General features: G+C 35.6%; 1 protein-coding gene across 1 annotated transcript in view; it reads left to right on the top strand.

Moving 5' to 3' along the window:
* Nucleotides 1-21,315, top strand: part of CSMD1 (CUB and Sushi multiple domains 1) — a 1,074,877-nt gene that overhangs the window by 200,342 nt on the left and 853,220 nt on the right. Inside the window, exon 2 of the mRNA XM_066547292.1 lies at nucleotides 12,921-13,137. Coding sequence (XP_066403389.1) covers nucleotides 12,921-13,137 — 217 coding nt within the window. The remainder of the gene's footprint in view (nucleotides 1-12,920; nucleotides 13,138-21,315) is intronic.

Below are 21,315 nucleotides of genomic sequence, written 5' to 3'. Positions count from 1 at the left end.
TAAGAACATTGTTTATATGAACTGGATGATTGCAGCTCTTGACCGTACCTTGACTTACATAACTTCAGGTATAGGTTGCCATGACAGAAAGAAGATGTAATGATTGCAGCTAAAGCAAATAATCAATTTAAATAGTCAATAATATAGCTGAATCATCACACAACACTTTGCTGTCTGTCCTGCAAGCCATTGTGGACAATTTAATTTTAGAATTTCTACCATAGGATCTATATGTTCAGTGTTTTTCACATACATATGATCACATTCCTCCCTGAATAAGGAAAGTTGTAGATAGAAGGGTGAACTGGGAGTCAGGTGGGCTAAGGGCATGACAGAAGTGAGCACTTTCATTCTTTCAAGAGTAAATCATACAGCTGTAGTTTAATAACTATTACAGTGCTCCTTGAATTCATAATGTATATTTACTTGTATAAAATTGTGGAATTGACAATGCTTTTTATTCTTATGGACAAGAATCTTCTAACTGATTAGAGCTTGTTTTATGTTATCTGCTAATTGACTATTCGCCTCAGTTAACATAAACATGTTTTCAAATCACTGCTGTTTTCTCTGTCTTCTTATTTTTTGTTACAAATGTGCCTGTCAGGTGAGATGTGAGACAGCATGACATAATGCAGTCTGATGTAACATAAGTGAAAGCCAATATTTTAGATTCTTTTCCTGCTCTTGTTGAAGGCCATGTGCAGACTCCCAAAGGCATGTGCACTTTTGTTGAACCATTCCAATAGCTTCCCATTTGGATTTTCTTCTCCTAGAATCAAGACAGATATGCAAATTATTAAAGTTTGTATTTACAAAGTAGATTCTTCTGCCACTGGAGTCTGGGGATTCCTTGGCATTGACTTCAGTGGGTATATGATAACACCCCTGGACACTTCCATAGTCAGATAAACTCTGCTACTGTTCAGAAATTCTGGGATCTCAGGATCAATGCCTTCCACCCCTCATCACCCCCATTCCTCAACTATTTTCTTTAAAGTCACTTGATTTTCACAAACATCAAAGCAAATAATTTTAGGCCTAGAGAAAGAACACACAATGTTGTCTTTGAACATTTTCTAGAAAATTGTTTGCATTAGAATATGTGTGGAACCATAAAGGTGTCTTGTATGAGTGGTAAATTAAAAATATTCTAGAGAATCTCCATATCATTTTGTGGAAGCAGTGCCTATGGACATTAGAATAACTCACAGGTTTGAGAGCAGTTCTGCACCACAGACACAGCCCTGACATGGCAGATCAGCCTACATTTCACCCACCCTGGCACAACCAGCTTTAGCACTGCCAACATGAATATCATCTACTTGCTGTGCTGCTTCTGGCTCTGCATTTCCTGTCAGTCACACGGGTTCCTGAGGGTGAGTCAGTGATGCAGACGGCTTTTTCTTTCGTACATTATTTCACATAAAATGAACATAATAAGGTTTTGCTTGTAATATTCTTGCAAAGAGTAGATTTATTCTGTGTATTTCAATTATGCCTTAATCGAGGATTTGAAATCCCTTTGAGAAATTGAGTTCAGGACTAGTCCCTGAAACAGTGCTTGAATGTTGTGATGTAGACACATTATGTGGGGGCACAGGCTGCATGAAAAGCCTGATATAAGTTCAGTTTATTCAATTTCATGTCATTTATCTCTAATCAATAATTAACTATTTGGGTGATTTTTTCAATTTGGTCTTTAGAAACAGCATCCATCATAATTCCATGAGAAACTTTTGGATGATATCGTTGCAGTATTGCACTGTAGGTGAAGTAATTTAATTATGTAATAAACATATTCTTGAATCTTTATAGTTTCAGTTTGTACTATCATCTAAGTCTTAATTTATTTGAATTCTGCTTTTATTTCTGTAGCATATTTGAATCATTTGCATGGGCTGATGGTGTTTAAGGATTAAATAGACATACTATATATACACTATTTTCAATGTATTATTCTAATCAGCTGTACCTTAAAGCCAATGCTGATTGCATTTTTCTTATAGTTCACAACATTAATTTCTATTATTTACAAATATAAATAATTTCTTGAGAAAACAGTGGAAAACCTAACACTGAAGCATACTATTTCATATGGGAGAAGTAAAACTAGATCTTGTGATGAAACAGAAAGATATCTTGTTCCTTCCTTATTTTACTCCAGTATGAGCTGGGGGCACCAAATCACACTAGCAGCATTTTGGCACCATTTTGAGTTAATGTAGATAAGGCCAAAGGATTGGAGCAATCCTGAATCAGGCCTATAGTTACTCATTCAGTTGTGAGCGTTATTGATGTTGCAAGATGGTGGTTAACTACTCCAGTCTGAAATAGCTGTGCATTAATCTTAGCCACTAACATTGTGACTCAGGCACAGCAGCTGCATCACCCTTCATGCCATCCCAGTGCCCCACTAAAATAAGAAATTACTTTAATACTGTGTAACTATATAACTATGATACAAAACATAAGGTACTAAATTTCCTGTGATGAAGATTATTAGAAAACATCATTTCAGTTCCATTCATGAGTGTCTCACACAGCTGTACTTTGATTTTATAATTTCAAGGGACTGTATGTATGCTGCATCATTCCACCTTTGGTGATGTTAAGGAAAGTCAGAGATTGTATATGTTTTGTGTGTGTAAATTTCTGATTTATGCCTGCATGTGTTGTCCCTTTACCTATGTTTTGATTATATTTAACTTTGCTAATGCTTCAATACTGCATTCTGCTACAATGTTAATTTTTTATTCTTTTTTCTTGCGTATGCATTGCATAGTGCAAATATTCTGCTTTGTATAAAATTCCCATCTAAATCAAGAGCACAGTTATGTACATAGAAATAATGCACCTGTCCAGAAGAATGTTCCCTGATTTCTTGCAATAGATCCATAAAATATAATTTTTAAAGTTATGGATAAAATTCTTCCTGCAAAATGTGCTTTTATTAACAAAGTTATGGTTTTAACATTAAACCTAATGTAATGTCATCTGATCTTTCCAAATTAAATTCTAAAAATAAGTCTTCCATCTTTGAAAACGAAACTTCTCTAATGACTATTGAAAAATTTATTGTCACTCATTCTTTTTCCTCATTATGATTTAGCCATTTAATTTGGAAGATAGTATTTGTCCTTCACAGTTGATGTCAGCTGACTCCACCCTGTTTTAAATGCAAAGAAAGAATGAGTTCAAGTAACAGGGATGAACAAATACGAAACCTTTTCTGTCCACATTGCATGTGGACAATGCAAAAAATGCTGGAAAGCCTTCTGGATAACAGAAGTGGTGCACAAAGTAATAACTTTCAGGGAAGAGGAAGTAGTTAATATAGATGATGTTCATGGAGCAGTTACAATGAGACAAGTGGATTTTTCCTGGTCTTCATAACTGGGCCTTTTGACAATAAGTTCTTTAGTAGTAGTTTAAAACCAAACTGCTTGAAGTACACTTGGTACACATTTCAGCCTCATGGTGTAGGCATTCTGTGACAAAGATTATAAAAAGAAAAGCTGCTGTAAGATTCTGACTTGTGAGCAAGGCTGTCAGTGAAGTGGTCTGGGAAAGTGGCATCAACAAAAAATGAAGGTCAAGGTGGCAATGCTGAAGTGATCAGATTTGGTACAGACAATTATCCTGTATGTTCCAGGAGTCTGACAGAAGAGGGGCAAAGAAATCCACAGAGTAGTTTGCCTACAGTTGTGTTGCTCTTGTTCCAGTAAAGCTCAGAAGAGCATTCCTTTTATTGTTTGAGTATTTCACAAACAATGAAATAAGCAGTTTCCTTTTATCTACCTGAGCTGTACAATGCTCTCTAATTCTACCAGCTGTTGCTAAGCAACTGTAACAGTGATGTTTACCTAAAGCCTCAATTTATTTTACTTTATCTTAGAAAAGTAGAAAAATAAAATCCAACCTGTCCTCAGTGGTCTCCTTTTGCAGAATGAGTTTGCATCTATGAAGAATAGTCTTTTTTTCAAGGATACTAAATCCACATTTAGCTCAGAATTTTGAAATATAAGGTCTTACTCTCTGTAAAATAACTTTTTCAACACTACCTTCTGCATATTTCAAATCTGGTATAGGACTTGCATTGCTTTCCTCTCTTTTTGATACATTTTCTTTCCTTCATTTTGATGAATCCGTGAATTCAAAGGAAGAAAGAAGAGTGTGCAAAGTTCTTTGCTTTACTGGGATAAAATATATATTTTTCGAAGGAAAATATATATTTTCAAAGGAAAAGGGATAAACCAACTTCATATAATCTAGCTGCTTTTAATTAAGAACTTACTGCTGTGTCAGAAGGAAGCACTGTCAAGCTGTAGCCTTGAAAGAGCTCTTATGGTCTTATTTTTTTGCCTCTAGTGACCAGTGGTGCTGAGTTGATAGTGTTATACACTGGATTTTTTTTTTAAGTACTAAAAACCTTTTTTTTAAAAAAAAAAGTATTTTCTATGGAGAGAATATTATCCCATATTTTACTTCCACATAAACCTTTGTGAATATTGATTTATTGGTCTTTTTGGGCAATCCAGTATTAAAAAGAGAACATGAAATACCTTTTTCTCAATTTGTAATGGCAGCATAATCCAGATTATGTATAATATACATTTCAGCTTTTAGAACTTCATTAAAATAAAAACTTTCACATACTTGCAATTAAAATATTTTGCTCTGACAAAGGTAGCATTTTGGCAAAATTGTTTCTGAATTTCTTGCAGAATAATAATACTAATCTTTAACTTTTAGGAAAATTTTATTTCAGTTGAATTCTGGATAAAGACTTGAGTATTCATAGGAAATGGTCCAAAAAGCTAGTGCCTGATTTTCACAGTACTAATCTGAGACTTTAAAAACACCAGCTTATTTCATCAGCACAATCGATGAATATATACCCTGTGGCTAGAAGGTCTGAATTTAAAATGTTTTATAGATTGAGGAAGTTCCAGTCACCTTGTGAATGTCTGCATCAGAATTTAATATTATTACATGCATCTCATGTAAGAGGGACTCCATGAAGGTCCTAGACTGGTCACAGCCAAAAATTGCAGGGTTTGAGTAGATCTGTATTTAAAAGAAATCCATCTCAGTTTTGTAATTTAGCTGCCATTTCCCCTCTATTTTTACCTTTAGTGCCAAGCTAAAGAATATTTAATTATTCAGAAGCAGCTGATGGTGTTCTTGAATCCAGCAGCCAACGGATGTGAGGCTGCCCCATCTCTTCCCCAGATGCAGGCAGTGACAAGGCTGAGCAGCTTTTCCCAGTACAGAACACAAGAATACACCATGTACACATGTACAGAGCTGGCTGCACGGATGAACAGAGTCAGACACGCCCACATGAGCTCAGACAGCACCACTGGCCTCACTTGATTTCCCATCTCTGCCCTGGGGCAGTTGTGTTCCACTCACTCACCCACCCACGGAGCTGACTACAATTTCCCTGGGCTGCAGTAGTCACCCAGCCCAGGGTCTTGTCCTTGAAGAACCCTTCCTGTGTTCCTCTCCTTGTGCCCTGCTCATCACCACATCTGTCCAGATGTTCACCAGCACCCACACACTCACAAACCTGCCCTGGTTCCTGGTGCTGCAATGCAGCCAGGCACGGTCCCATCTGGGGCTGAGACAGGCTGTCACTCACTGAGGTCTCCCCAGACATTATTTCAGATCAAATTATTTTGAAAAAAACTCACTAATTCTCTTGAAACTATTTTTGCCTGTCTTGCAAAAACATAATGAGTAAATTTACACTGTTCTCATTTCACATTGTGCAAGGACTGTCTTGAGTATGTTTAAACATCTGAAGTACTGAAGCCTTGTGGTGCCAGTTCTCCCTGAGGCTGGGAAGTGATGGCAGGCACAGCAAGCAGACTCTGGTGTGGGGCAGGTGACCTCTTTGTGAGATCTGTCCTGGGGCACGCTGTAGGGATGCCAGTAAAGATTGTGTCTTGCTTGTGAATAAATCTTCAATGATGCCTAAATTAAAAGGATCTCAGTACACTCTGATTTGATTAATTCCCTGGAAAGTGCCTCGTAATGGTGTTATGAGGTTTTTTTATGGATTTTTAAAGGACACTTGAAGAAGCTACATGCTATTTAAAACAGTCCTCAAAGAATAGTGCTTTTGCCTCTCTGGCCATTTGTTCAAAATTTCCATTCTTGACTGAAGTTATTTAGGAAACAGCAGTTTTCCTGAGTAGGAAGACAGTAAGAAGATGCCTTGAGGTTTTACTAATGAGGAAGAAGTGATGAAGGCCCAGTGCAGAGCACAGCCAACTGATAGCAGGGGCTGCAGGGGCTGCAGGGCCTGCAGGTCTAAGTGGGGGTAGGAAGTGCTGGCAGATTACATAGTGCTCAGGAGAAGAGAAAAGACAAAGAGAGAATATAAAAACACAAGAGAAAGGAAAAATAAATGGTTGAAACAAGGTGTGCAAACCACCTGCTCATGTCTTACAGCTCTGTACTACTCCACTGTCTCAACTGATAGCGACAACAATTCAAATCTGTAGTTATCTCTTGCAGTTCAACAGGAAATCTTTTTTTGTTCTGTGTGTACATAACACTTCTTTGCATTATCAGGAACATTTTTTTTGTCCTGTTTTTTAAAGTCATATTTAAGAAGCTGTTGCTGTCATGCACTTTGCTGCTCAAAATCATTTAAGTTGTGGCTAACACTGCGGTAACAAAGTTCTGCAATTGTGCACATATTTGAGTTAAAGGAGTCAAAATTGCAGGCATGAGGTGCTCTGGGGCCATGAGAGATGGGTGTCTGAATTTACTGTGCAGGAGAGAGGATTTAAAATTATTGAAGACTCTGTGCATTAACTCCTATAATTAAGGCCTCACAAATAAGAATAGGAGAGACATGATGGGATTGATCCTGTTATATATGCAAAGCAAGTGGTCGGTGCTGTTTGTGCCAGAGGGAGATAATCCCAATGTAAGATGAGTGAAAACAGTGAGATCCCAGTAAGATTTAGAGGCTGCTGGGCCCTCTCTGAAGGCTTTTCTGGAAATAAAATAATAGTGTCCAAGGGCATTGCATGCCAGCACAGTAAAACTAAAAATTACTCCTCTTTTGAACACAGGTGGAGCAAGTACCTTGCAAGAGATTCTTGCTGGGCCATTAACTAACAACATAAAAACAAGATTAGGGAAGACAGCAAAAAATTTATATGCTTTGTAGTTACCATGGCTGAACTGTTGTCTGTGGAAAATTCCTCAACACTTCTGTTTAAAGTAAAAAATTTGGTAGAACAGGTTATGGAACAAACAGACAAAATAAACAGTAATGTCACAAGCACCATTTATTATCCAGAGTTTAAGAGACAATCTAGGAAAAAAAATTGCTGCACAGCAAAAGTAATCTCCAGCTTCAATTCACCTTAGATGTCCATATTTAAAAAAGACCAAGGGGCGTTAAGGTATAAAGGCTGTAACATCTGAAATTTGTGTTAGAAAACTCTATTAAGGAAAAAAATCTATTGACACATGATTAAATATGACATATGGAATAAAAAGTTTAAAATTTTATGCTTTTCAAACCTACTGGAGTTCTCTGAATGAGTCAGCCTGATTGTGGAAAAAGGTCATCAGGATTCCAGACGATATTGAAGAAGGCTCCCCAGTAACAGCTGTAAAGGAAATAAATCAGGTGGGGCATAAGAAAGTTGTACATCGCTGAAAGGTTGGATAAAAGTTGTGCCTTAGGAGAAAATGGATTTTTTTTACAAAGGAAGGAGTCACCATGGCCTCCCAAAGAAATCTGTGCTGGCATGGGTGTTCAGTGCTCCCATAAGTGATCTACAAAAGAGGGTGAGCAGTGAAGTGACTGTGATGATAGGAAGTGATGAATTAATGGAAATGAGGAACAATTGTGAAGAATTACAAAAAATAGCCTTATGTGATCAAGTAAGGGGATATTGGGGCAGTTGGTAAAATTCAGAGTAGACAAATGCAATGCAATGTGATGTACATAGTAATAAACTGTAGGAAATCTAATAAATCACATTTTTCTATGTAAAATGACACAGCCTCACTGTGATTCCAGAGAAAATAAATCTTAATTATAATCCATAGTCATATAAAATGTCAAGCTACTACTTACCTTAGAAAAGAAAATATGAAATTAGTGGGAGAAGAAGGAAAAGGATTAAAATTATTCCTGTGTAAATGATGCATACACATTTTGAATATTAAAAGAAGTTTTGGTATCCCTGTCTCAGGCAGGGTATAACATAGCATCAAAATGGTCATAGAAAGGTGACAAAATTGCTTAGGTGCAAAGAACAATATGAAATGAAACTTTTGAACTTGGAAATAAAAAAGCTGAAACATAACAAAAGTCAGTGAGATGTTAAGTGGCATAGAAAGCATAGGAAAAGGTCATCTGTATATTCTCTTTTCATGAATAAACGTACTGGGGTTTCAAATGAACCTAACAGATGGTAAATGCTGAACAAACACAGAAAAGGGTTTTTTTGTGGTTTAGGATTTCCTCTACAGTACCTGAAAGACTTTGGAAGTTAATATACACTCAGAGGATGACTCAGAGATGAGTTTATAAAGAACTATAATATCAAGGACAATTAAACAGGAAGACAAGGGTACTGGACTGTCTTCCTTTTAAGAAATTCCTGAGATGCTGCTCATGAATGGGAGGGATATTTTTTTTGTCAAAGTCCTCTCTCCTTTGACTTGCTGTTGGAGAAAAGGTACTGAGCAGAATGAGTCTTTGATCTGGCTGAATGCAGCTATTCTTACTTATTAAATTTACTACTACAACAAATTCATTTAAGAAACTATTTCAAAGAATGAGGAAGATCCAATCTTGCTGACATATTTTCTCAGTCTCTGTAGCTGCAGAATGGAAGGTGCTATTTACAGTCATAAGAATATACATGACTTCATTTTCATTATCATGATTGATCAAAATATCTTTAGCAGCACTGACTTTACTAGAGTTAGTTTTGATGCATTTTCTTGTTCAAAATACATGTATCCTGCAAAAATTCCTAACTATTATTATATAAATATGTTTATATATACATATGTGTTAGTCTTCCACAGACTACTTTATGAATTACAAGAAGAGAAGTGCTCCTTTTTGCATGGTTTTTTGTAGAAGCATTTGAACCTTGAAACAAACAAGCAAAAAGAAGTCAATGAATATGGTAAACAGGGTGGGAAGTGTGTGTAGGGGGAGTATGAGATAAGTAAACCTAAAGACCCAGGAAAATAAAAATCAGACTTTTTCGGAAGTGTTCTCTAAGTTTTTTTTTTTTGAAGTTTGTTCAAAATCTTACAGCAATGCATTATTAAAATTATACTGATTCCTAGTGATTCTACCACCCATTTGACACCAGTATTTAGGGCAAAATTGCAGTGTTTTGTTTTCTTCATTGGCTCTCACTTAGGGATCACAACTGAGAAATATTGAGCCTGAGCAGGTGCAATAGGACTGGTACAGGATACACAAACTGACTTTGAAAAAAAGAATAACACTGTTTATTCACTTTAAATATTATCACTTTAAATATTTTTCAACAACAACCCAAGAGCATCAGTTTTCTAAAAATACACTTTTTATATCATAAGGTAAAAATAGCTGTCCAGAAATATCCTCTTACAGACAGCGTATGACAGAAAAATAATAACAAAGGCCAAAACTAAAGTGAAATGTAGGCATAGACCTTTATGGGGTGTATTCAGTGATATTCATTCTATATTCAGACCAGTAGAACTACTTAATCTCTGCTGATATTTTTTTTACATTTTCCTGTTGATGTGTTTATTTTCTTTACTTTGATGATTCTTTCTTCTCTTAAAATACACACAAGAAACAAAACAATCTTAGCTAATCTCATCAGTGTAATCTCACTGGTCTGTGGTGTCTCTGCAATCAGAAACTGCATTATTTCTTGTGGCATTTTGTATGCTCAACTCTTATCTAATTTGCTGCCACCTGTCACCCTAAGTCTCTTTGCACCTGTTCTCCAAGTATGTCCTCCAAGTGAATTTCTCTTAAGTGGTTTGATGCTGAATTTTACTCCTTTGAAGAGGTGTAACATTTGAAAGTTCTGAAGGTTTTAGATTTGCATATATTGACAAAATAGGTATTATGCAGATAGCAGTTGGCATTGTTTTTTCTACATTCTGCTCTGTCAACATGCTTGTATCTTAACTAGACAGGGACAGACTTAGAAGATTTTTTCTGGGTCTGTATAGCTCTTAAAAACCTCTTTCAGTATTGCTTACACAGAAGCAAAATCTTCCTTGAAATTGTGTGTGTGCAGCAATGAATTTTCTGGGAGGTAACTGTGTAGTAAATTTCTCCTAGGATTTTTACTTGTTTTTTTACTGAACATCAAGTAAATAAGTATATATTTTTATATGCATGTAAAATTAAGAACAAACCTAAATTGCATTTCACAGTAATAGTTTTTCTTTATGATTCTCCTTTGCCTCATGTTGTTTTGGGTACAAGGTGAATAGGCAATATGTGTATGAATAGTTTCAGTACTGGAGGAATACATATACAAGAGAGTAAAAAAAAAAAGTGGAGAAAAAAAGTCTTGGGGTTGTAAGAAATGCTTAAGATAAACAGTGGTAAAACATTTTATCCCTTATTCCTCATTAAAGTCTGTTTATTTTCCAAAATAATGATGCACAATAACCTGTATCTGCAGATAGGAGTACAAAACACGTTTTGGAATAAAACTGGGAGTAATCATTGGCAGTTGACAACTTCTGCTAGTAGGTAACAAGAGTCTGTGAAAGGAAGCTGCTAATGATGGCCATGTGGGGGCTGTGAGGGTTCACTTACTACCCCAGCAACATGGAGTTTAGGAATAAAGGTTAATAAAGTTTATAATATAAACTTTATAACAATATAACTATAAAATTATTGAAGCTTAAAAATAAAGGTTAATAAAGTTTTACTTTAAGCCAGCTCTAGGATTTCCAAAGAGATTGGGAACATAATTTGTTTGTCTCCGTGGATGTCAGAAATGAAGACACAGCATTTACATATGCAGTTACATATGGTATACTGTATTCTTTTTACACTAGAATTACAGATATCTGCTCCTAAAATGGGGTTCTGTCTTTGACAGATTTTAGATGAATTGCTAGGATGCACTCCTTTTTCAGTGCAAACCTTTCACACCCCAGTGGCAGGAAGGCTGCTGCGCAGCACAGCTTGCACGGGGTACTTGACTTACTGAAACCAATGTTGGAGACATGAAGTAGCTGGTTAGAGTAACAGGGTGGTGGGCTGTCACTATAATTTTCCTTTTCTGTTTTCAGAACATCAGTTCTGTAGTAATTAAATTATTTTAAATTGTTTGTGGCATTTGTATGACATTTCCCCTGCGGTTGTAGGAAGAAGGATACAATGCATCTGCAAGTGTCTGCAAGCATGCTGATAATTTTTAGTGAACAGTACATAACTGAAACATTCATGCTAAGTTCATGGTGTAAGAGGTTCCTTCTTTGCAAATGTTGAATAATAAAGATATCTTGTTAAATTGACTCATATGATAGGTATACCAGAGAAGATTTTTATTTTAAAAGTTTCCTGAATCCTGAATCACCACAGCCTTTTCATCTCTTTATTAGAGTTATTATATTTGAAATTTAGTAAAAATAAAAAAAATATTTACTAGTAAGTTCTTTAGTTTTAGGACCAAATCCCTTTTATTAAATCCATCTTGTTAAGATTTAGAAACTTCCTGCAAAAATTTGACAGCATTTCTCTGAAAGATTGAATGTGAGAGACCTACTGCTGGGAAGTTAAAAGAAAATTGCAGTCAGAAATACCCTTCTGGTTTAGGGTGTAACGATAAAATACGGGATTTTACTTGTTCTGAAGTGCCTAAAGTGCATATAATAATCCAAGCACTACAGTCCACAGAATGTCCTTATATTTTTCTCTGTTCAAATATTTCATTAATGCTTCTCTCCAGCTCGGAGTCAGTAGAGCTGTTGTGTGGGGACTTAACAAAATCAAGTAGGAAACTAGCAACAATGTGCACTGTAACTCAAGGTTTTGTGCTTAGGATTTCCCATTAATGAGCTATCATGCTCTCACAAAGTCTGTAGAATATACAAACCAGGTACAAAAGCCTGCTGAGTAAACTCTTAGTGTTATTTTCTAAGAAACAAAAACAAACAAAAAAAAACAAACCCAACTCAACCCAACCCAACCAAAAAAAGCCAAATCAAAATAAAAAAAAGCCCCCAAAAAACCAAAACCAAAGCAAAACACCAACCAAACAAACAAACAAACAAAACAAACAAACAAAAACCCAAACCAAAAAAAAACCACAAAACCACAACACTAAAAAGACCAAAACCCCCCACTTTTCTTGTCACAAAACCCATGGAACTACAAATATTATACCACAGAAATTTTGCTGTATTGTCAAAGTATGGAAATCTTGGTTAGTTGCAACACAAAGCATATTAAATGTGTCTACATTTTGCTCTTCATGTTAAAGTAGGTTTCAGAGCATCAGAAACTCTGATATTTTAGTAGTCATATAGAAACTTTTTAAATGGCATTTGCCAAGAAGTTTGGAACACTCTCTTGCCATTAGAACTGTCAGTCTGTTGAATTTATGGCATTAAAGCTAATGCTGAAATTTCACATTTGAATGAATAAGTCATACATTGTTAATACTACAGGACCTTAAATAATGATTCAATGCAAAAAGATGTTGAGTGTCTCAGAAAATCCAGCTATGAGGGTTTTTAATCCGTAGGGAAGAATGGTATAAATACAATTTTATGTGCTGTTTGTAATGTAGAAAAAATATTTTAAAATTACATTTTCATATAGGTACTTATGTAAGAATATATACTGAGTGAGGGAAAAGAAAACCAACTGTAAATTTTTCTTTCTTCTTTTTCAGGTCAGAACTGTGGAGGCTTAGTACAGGGACCAAATGGTACTATAGAAAGCCCTGGATTTCCTCATGGTTATCCAAATTATGCCAACTGCACATGGATCATTATCACAGGAGAGCGTAACAGGATACAATTGTCATTTCATACTTTTGCCCTCGAGGAAGATTTTGATATTTTGTCAATTTACGATGGACAACCACAGCAAGGCAATTTAAAAGTGAGGTAAGGTCCCTTTTTTCTTTCCCAGTTTCTTTCTGTCAGTCTGTCTCTTTTCCTTGCTTTCTCTCTCCTGAGTATATGTTCTGATGATATGTTAGAACATATATTGGTTCATCCCCAGCCAAGGGGACATAGTGCGCAAGATCTCCCAGAGAAAGACGTTAATCCAAATTTCAGACTTTTCTGGCCCTAGCTGGTGTATCAATAACATCAGTTGTACTTAAAATTTACACAGTCCAAGGTCAGTTTTGGTGAAGGCCCTGAGCACAGAAGTATTCTAACATTTCAGTATTTCAATTTTTTTTTTTTAGTTTTCTGCTGGTGGAATTCAGGTTTTGCCAAGAGTTCCTTTCTTGAAGGTGCCAGTCACCAATTTTTGAAAGAATTCTTACTGAGATTAGTTCAGCCATAAATAGTTTGACATTGCCAAAATTGAAATTCTTCTCCATTAAGCAGTTAGGGATCTTTAAAGGTCAGAAACTGGTGTGTCTTATCTTTCCAAATACCACTGACGTCATAAAGAGGTTTTATGGAAGCTTTTTGATTTGAAGCTTTTTCACAACTTCAGGTTTTGAAGCATTAATTTCATTGGTGTCTTGTTGTAAATTCCTCGGTCATTTGCTGGATCTGGACTGCAGAGTTGGAAAGCAAACAGTGCTTTCAGTGCTGCTCTGTCATTTTCTATTCAGGCATGAGATTTATTGAGTACTGTAAAACACTGCTGTCAGTTCTGTTGTCTGATTACCCTTTTATATGCTGCTGATTTATACTATAGTGCTAAAACAAATGTGGGAGCATCACCAATTTGTTCTGCATTTTAGTGAGTATCATCACTGGATATTTTTGACAGGAACAATGTTCTGATTGATTGTTTACTCTGTTCAAAAAGTTCTGAAAACTTTGGAAGGTAGTGCACAGCTACCAACGATTTAGATGTGCAGTGTGTAGGCTTCATTTACTGTACTTAACTGACCTTTAGTACTTGTATCACCTGTAAAAAGGAGAAATATTTCTTTTTTTGTCAAATGCTTTTATTAGCATTATCTAACATGCCTGCTTCTTTTGTACTAATCTCAATAGAAAATAGTTTAATATAGCAGATATTTTATAATAAAGCAGATATTTTATTTCTCCTTGCTTGTATTTGCCATCAGTTACCTTCACAAATGGCATTATGAAGAAAAAAGCATTTGTTGGCTTTGCAGCATGCAGAGGTTAGCATAGCAGAATTTGAATGACGGGTTTCTATTGACTTCTCATATCCCATGTCATACCCTTTGTTTTACAAAGAGCATTCACAGGTGTACCCCTCTGCAGTTATGCATTTCAAGACAATTTTTCTGGCAAATATTGGAAAATTATAGTATTGGTCTTTTAGCTGACACCATGCAGATGCAAGAGATCTTGGAAGTTGTGCTTCAGGGCATGCACTTATTTTTCCCCATAGTTAAAATATTCCACTACATTTTGGGTAATTGTGTTTCTTTAGCCATCGTGCCAAATCTGGAGCCCTTCCTTAAAAATAGCTGCGTATCTACATCACCACCACAAACTATAACAATTAAGTACTGCTCACTCCATATTTTGGATAGTATTTTTTTCAGCTGCTACAGCAAAATTGAGTAAAAATGAATAGTACGTTTAACTGTTTCGTTGTGCTGCCTGAAGGACCCTTCAGTATGCTAAATATTCACCAAGATACTTCCACTACTTATTGTTCATAAAATCAAAAAAACTAGAAACACATATAAAATATATTTAAATGATTAGGCAAAGGAATAAATTGGTTTAGGCCAATAGTGTGGAGAAAAAAAGCAAAACAGGGGTGATTACATGTATATGAACTTTGGTTAGTGCGTTATTAAAGCATATACTGGTTTAAGGGATAAATTACACCTGGTAGTAATTACAGGCTTTTGTAAGGTTGTTGAGAATTAAGGTATTAGCGGGAATAGAGTAAACAGAAGATAAGGTACTAACAAGTGCTATTTTACATCTTCCTATTTTTCTAGAAAAAATCCAACCTAGCATTCTGAAATTCTGTGTAATTCTGAGGCATGTGACCCAAAATTGTCCTTAAAAGATTGTTACAGTGGATTTATTTTTATCATTGTAAAGATCATAGAACAAAACCCAAGATTTTACACACAATATATAATTTATATATAGATATATATATATAGTGTGTATATTTATATCTATATACATATATTTCATCCAGGACTGCAGCACAGGCTGGGATCTATCCATCTGGGAGCAGCTCTGTGGAAAGGGACCTGGGGGTCCTGGTGGTCAGCAAGCTCACTGTGAGTGAGCAGTGTGCTGCTCCTGCAAAGAAAGCCAGCAGGGTGCTGGGCTCACCAGCAACAGCATCACCAGCAGAGATTAACAAGTCATTGTCCCACTCTGCTCAGGGCTTGTCAGGCCACACCTGGGACACTGTGGTCAGTTTTGCTCCCACTATACAAAAAGACAATGAGAGGCTGGAGGGGTCCAGAGAAAGGCCACAAAGATGATCAGTGACTGGGAAGTTGCCTTGTGAGGAAAGACTGAGAGAACTGGCCTTGTTCAGCCTAGGGAAGGGGAGATCTTGTCACCATGCTCCAGTACAGAAAGGCTGGCTACAAAGAAATTGTAGACTCCCAGTTTTTACAAGGAGTCACATGGAAAAATTAGGGGGTATAGGGTACAAATCACTTCTGGGTAGATTCCAAATGGACCCACAAAGAAATTATTTCACAAAGAAAAGCATCAGCAATTGGAAAAATCTCCCCAGGGAGGTGGTGGATTCCTGGTATTGGATGCTTTTAAGATTCAGCTGGACAGGATGCTGGACCATTTTAGTTAGACTGTTCTTTTGCCGATAAAGGTTGGACCAGACAATTCTTGAGTTACCTTCCCACCTGGAATTCTATGACTATGGTTTTGTGATATATAAAAAAAGAAGTTTTAAGTCTAATGGCACCTGTTATGATAATGCTTTGTTGCATAATGTGGTCTTAATTCTACAGAAAAACAAGACGTTAGATAATTGATTTCACCATATATTAGAAGCAAAACAAATATTTCAGTTCTATATTATTGAAAGAAACTTACATTAAAGCAAAAATATTGCTTTATCAGTTGATGGAGGAAGATTTCAAAATATAGCTACGTTCTAATTTAACTAAGAAAAGGTGCAAAATATATTTTTGATTTGCATTTTATATTCTAAAGAAATTTTCATTTTCTATATGCAGTTAATTGTCAGGATGTAGAACTCATAAGAATGAAGCAGAGATGCAAGTGGGGTACACTAAGACAACAGTTATTATTCAGATGTGTTCCTTGTGGATCATTTCCTTATGTAAGCATTATATTCAGTAATTCAGTGTAATCCAGGAGCCAGCGAATAGTTATTTTGATGTGGGTTTTTTTTTTTCATATGTATCAGATAAAATAGCAAATGGCTATATTTCTAAACAGAAAGGAGAAATGTATCAACAAGACATAGAGACATAGGTCAGCCATGAAGAGGCTCAGTGTAAAGCCAGATGGCAACTGACAAAGTGGCCTATTGACTGCCAATAGACAAGTGACTTCAAAACAGACATCTCAAGAGTTTATAGATTTCAAAACTCATTTCAGGATTGGTTGCAATACCTATTTTCCACATCTGAAGAATAGTCATTAATTTTAGCATAACTCTTGTTACAATATATTTTTTCTATATGCAGAATTCCTGAATAGGGGATTCATAGAGAGGTGTAGGGAAACCATAACAGGACTGGATAAACAGAAAAACACCTCTGTTGCTGAAGAGGTGGGTGGGGTGGAATGTAAGTTGGATGTTAAGACACACAACTATGAATTTTACAAATGTGGTGAAGTGAGACTTTGTATATGTAATTGCCTCCATCTCCGTTTATACCATAAGGGTACAATATTTTTTTCTATGTCAAATACAGGTAAATGCTGTAATCTCTGTATTACAATGTCTGTCAGTAAAAATTACTCTTTTAGTATCTATCTCACACTTAGTTTACCTAAGAGTTAGTTGCAGACTTGTGTAATAAACTCTGAAAAAAACTTTTTCAGGTTTTTTCAGACAGTCCTAAAAAACTTTCAGACAGTCCTAAAAAAATTTTAATAATGAATTCCAAACAATTTGGGTTTCTCTCACACAGCAAAGCTGCTAATTAAATTATATACACAAATGGTAAGAAACACACATGCAGCTGTGATTGTTTTTGCTGTGTGTATGCACATCTGTCAGTTATTTTAGACACACATAATATATATTTGGAAAGTGATTTTAAAATGTCTACTTCCCTTCATGGCTGCTCAGGCCTTCCAAGTATTATTTACTTTACTGCAGCCCAACTAATAATATAATAGATGCTGCTTGTTATTATTCATATCAGTTGAAATAAACAGTTTTGTTTTAATAGAGCAGTAATGCATATGATGAAAGTTGCTAATGTAACATAATAAAATACAGCTTACCAAAAATTTTTTTGACAAGAATGTATAAAATGTGTGCTTAATGGCAATATATTCCCTCTGCTTTCTTGAAGTGTGCAGAAATAATAGGAATTAAATATGAATTATTCACGGTATTCACTTTTCCATGTCTCCAGCAAGCAATAAACCATATGTATATTTTGTACATCATAATCCAAGTGTAGAGGTAATACTTGAAGTCTGAGCTCTCACTTGCTATTAAATCTCTTTTACCTTAACAAACCATGATTTATCATGTATGCAACATTTTAATTTTTTGTTTGTTTTTGTTCTGTTTCTTTGTTGTTTATTTTTTGATTGTTTCTTCAGAAACCATTTCTGTCTTCCATCTCTCCAGGGTCAAGAGAACAGTGAAGCAATGATGGGGTGATTGACTTTTCTACAGAACTGCTGACACTGCAGCAGCAAGAGCTTTGTGCAGTTTAAAGTTCTTATTTCTTTTTTCTTTCCGCATGAAAATGGCATATGTAATTTTTTTAACCTTTTTATTGCACATCATTTCCTACAAAGTATAGGAGACTTTTGTGTGTGTGAGCTGGTGGCTGTGGCTGTGAAGAAAAGAATATGGGTTCATCAAGTAGCATTTTTCCAGCTGTAGCTTACCTAGAACACAGCACAAAGTAACAGGCTAATGTTCAAATTTCTAAAACAAGATTATTGAATAATTTCAGCAGAACATTCTGGTACTTCATATATCTGGAGGAAAAGAAAAATTATTACTGTATATTTTACAATTATTACTGAGTTCCTGCCAAGAGACATGCCTGGGAACAGACTACTGTTCCCTTTTTTATGTTAATCATAGAATCACAGAATAAAATACAGAATGACTTAGGTTGGAAGAAACATAAAAGACCACCTAGTTCCAAGCCTCTGCAGTGGGCAGGGACATCTTCCACAAGACCAGGTTGTTCAAAGCCCCATCCAAACTGAGCTTGAATACTACAAGGGGTAGTGCACACACAGCTTCCCTGGTTAACCTGTTCCAGTGCCTCAAAATCCAGTTGAGGAAAGAATTTAACATCTAATTTCCCAATATCTAATCTAGAGCTCCCCTCTTCCAGTTCAAAACCATTGCACCTTATCATGTCACTCTTTCCTGCATAAAAAGTCTCTCTTCCTCCTTTTTATAAGTCCTTTTCCTTCTTCCCTCAAAGTACTGGAGGCTGCACTGAGGTCTGCCCAAAGCCTTCTCCCAGCTGAACAACCCCAGCTCTCTCAGGCTGTCTTTGTAGGAGAGGTGCTCCAACTTTCTGATCATCTTTGTGGCCCTTATTTAAATCAGACTTTTCTAAGGTTTTTCACCTATTAATATATTAGGAAGAGGAAAGATAAATTATGTATGCAATACAGGTTCAAACTCATGTTTGAAGTGTTGGGGTTTTTTTTTCCCTCATGTGGATAAAAGGTAAACTACCTATTCCCAAAATTTTAGCTTCCCAATTCAAAATCATAAGCTTTCTAATTTTGTTGGCAAGCCTAAATACTAAAAAGATTTAACAGAAGTTGTATTAAATATAAAGTCAAATAAGGAGTCTTACTAGCAAGCTAATTATTCACCAATTAGGACATATATAGGACATATTAATTACAGGTTTTAGGTTGATACTAAATGATGGCCAACCAAAAAAGATTTTTTTTCCCTCCAAAAACACGGAACTCCCAACTAAAAAATTCTATTTCACATTTAAGGAACTATTATTTCTTGGGGGAAAAAAATAGATTCATTTAAGAAGGCAAAGCAGTGCTTGAATGTATACTGTAATATTCATCATCTGTTATTTAAAGCTTTTTTAATGCAATTGTTTAATTCAGCATGATAAGATGCATGTGAGACTCACCATAGTGAAAAAGTGAAAATGTATCTGTGCTTAATTCCTTTGTCCTCTTGGAGGTAGATCTCTTTTTCCATCTGACACTGGCCATAGTACATCTTCAAAAAGCATATAGGTGTTGCTTCTTTGCCTCTTCCATACTTTTGAAACTGAGCCTGTATAAGTGTCAGCAGTGGTTTGATGCACTTGTATGCAGTACTGTACTATCAAAAGTATTACAAGTAAGGATTTAGAAGATGGGAGCTGGGATATGGTTCCAAAACAAACAATTTTACAACTAAACAGGTGATAACATGAACTCAATTACAGGTTGTAAAAGGAATTTTTATTCTTAAATTCTTTAAATTTGGAGAGTGAGGACATTTGCTGCCCTTTATTTTCTGCCATCTAAACATATATTATACATACAGAGTGCATTAAGCAGTTTTATATTAGTATTTCTGCATCTTCTGTTACTCTGAAAAGATAAGTCTGTTTTATTTTAAATTATTTATGTTGAATTGACATGATTATGTATGGAAGCCTTGCTGATAAGCATTCCTAAATACTGTGTATACAATAATTATTGCAACTGTCCTTGGTCAGACATCAGTCACTTCCCTTTGATTATATTCTGACTGCAAACTAATAATTAAATTACAACTGTTACAAAATTTTAAACTGGACTCCACAATGAGAAGGAAGTCCAGTTGTCAAAATCTGTCCCCTTTTGATTTGTTGCTGTACATCCTTATTGTGGGATTTTCTATAATTTCTATGTAACTGTGGTAGATAACATTTTAATTATTCCATAACCTATCTGCTATGAAGACATTTTGATGCTTGTTTGTTTTAGAGAGGAAAAACATATTTCATATGCTAGCTGTCAAATTAAAGGGGACTGAAAAACCTTTATAAAATGTAGTAATCATATTTCTGATGCATGTAATTAGGTTAAACTGTGAATCATGTTCTCTTACTGTCATCTGGTAATTACCTGCCTGCCTTAACTGAGCCTTGTGATTATTGACTGTATGATCACAGTCTGGTTTAAGATCACTCTGCGCTAGACAGGGATGTAGTGATCATGGGACTAGAAATGTTCAAGCATTTGAGGGGAATTCTGCAGTCCCTTATTTCTGAATTTCACAGTGGAAGTTCAGCACTGTCTCCCCTGTCATCCAGTCACACACAATCAATTTCTCTTGTAAAACAAATTTTGTAGACAAGTGTTCTCATAATCTTGCAGTTTCTGATATTACTTGGAGACTCTCCTTGGTTTTCATACTGTTTGTGATCACAAGAGTATCTGCTGACATTATTAGGGGCCTTGGATTTTGGCAGTTATGTTTTTCCCTCTTCAGTCTAAAGTATACTCCTGCTGGCATCAGAGATTATTCCTCTGTTCATATTTGCATTTGAGTGAAAACTATGTATTCTCATCTCCATTCAACTCAATGAATTCATTAAGAATGCTAACTAGTCAGTGGCTAAGTGAAGCCCATCAGACTGACTCTGATCATAAAGCAGTTTGAAGAGAAATTTTGATAATAGGCCCAATTCAAACCAGGCAGGGAATAGCATTCTTTAAACTTTCTTTTCTGTATACAAACCTCATTTATGTTTCTCTCTTTCAGAAAACAAGATAATTTAAAAAATAATCTTTTGTTTATCTCCCACACCCCCAACAAACACACATATGCACTGCTGGATTTTTTTTTGGAGAATCATGAAACAAAAGCAAAATGGCAATGAAATGAGAATAATAGATGCCTATATTAGACTGCCTGTTTATCGTTGTTGCTAAGATGGGCTTCTCTTGGCTTCTGAAGTAGAGTATGCATATTAAAGTCATAAATAATAA

The sequence above is a fragment of the Molothrus aeneus genome, chromosome 3, assembly GCF_037042795.1.
Source record: "Molothrus aeneus isolate 106 chromosome 3, BPBGC_Maene_1.0, whole genome shotgun sequence".
NCBI lineage: Eukaryota > Metazoa > Chordata > Aves > Passeriformes > Icteridae > Molothrus > Molothrus aeneus.
This window is presented reverse-complemented; position numbering and strand designations above follow the sequence as displayed.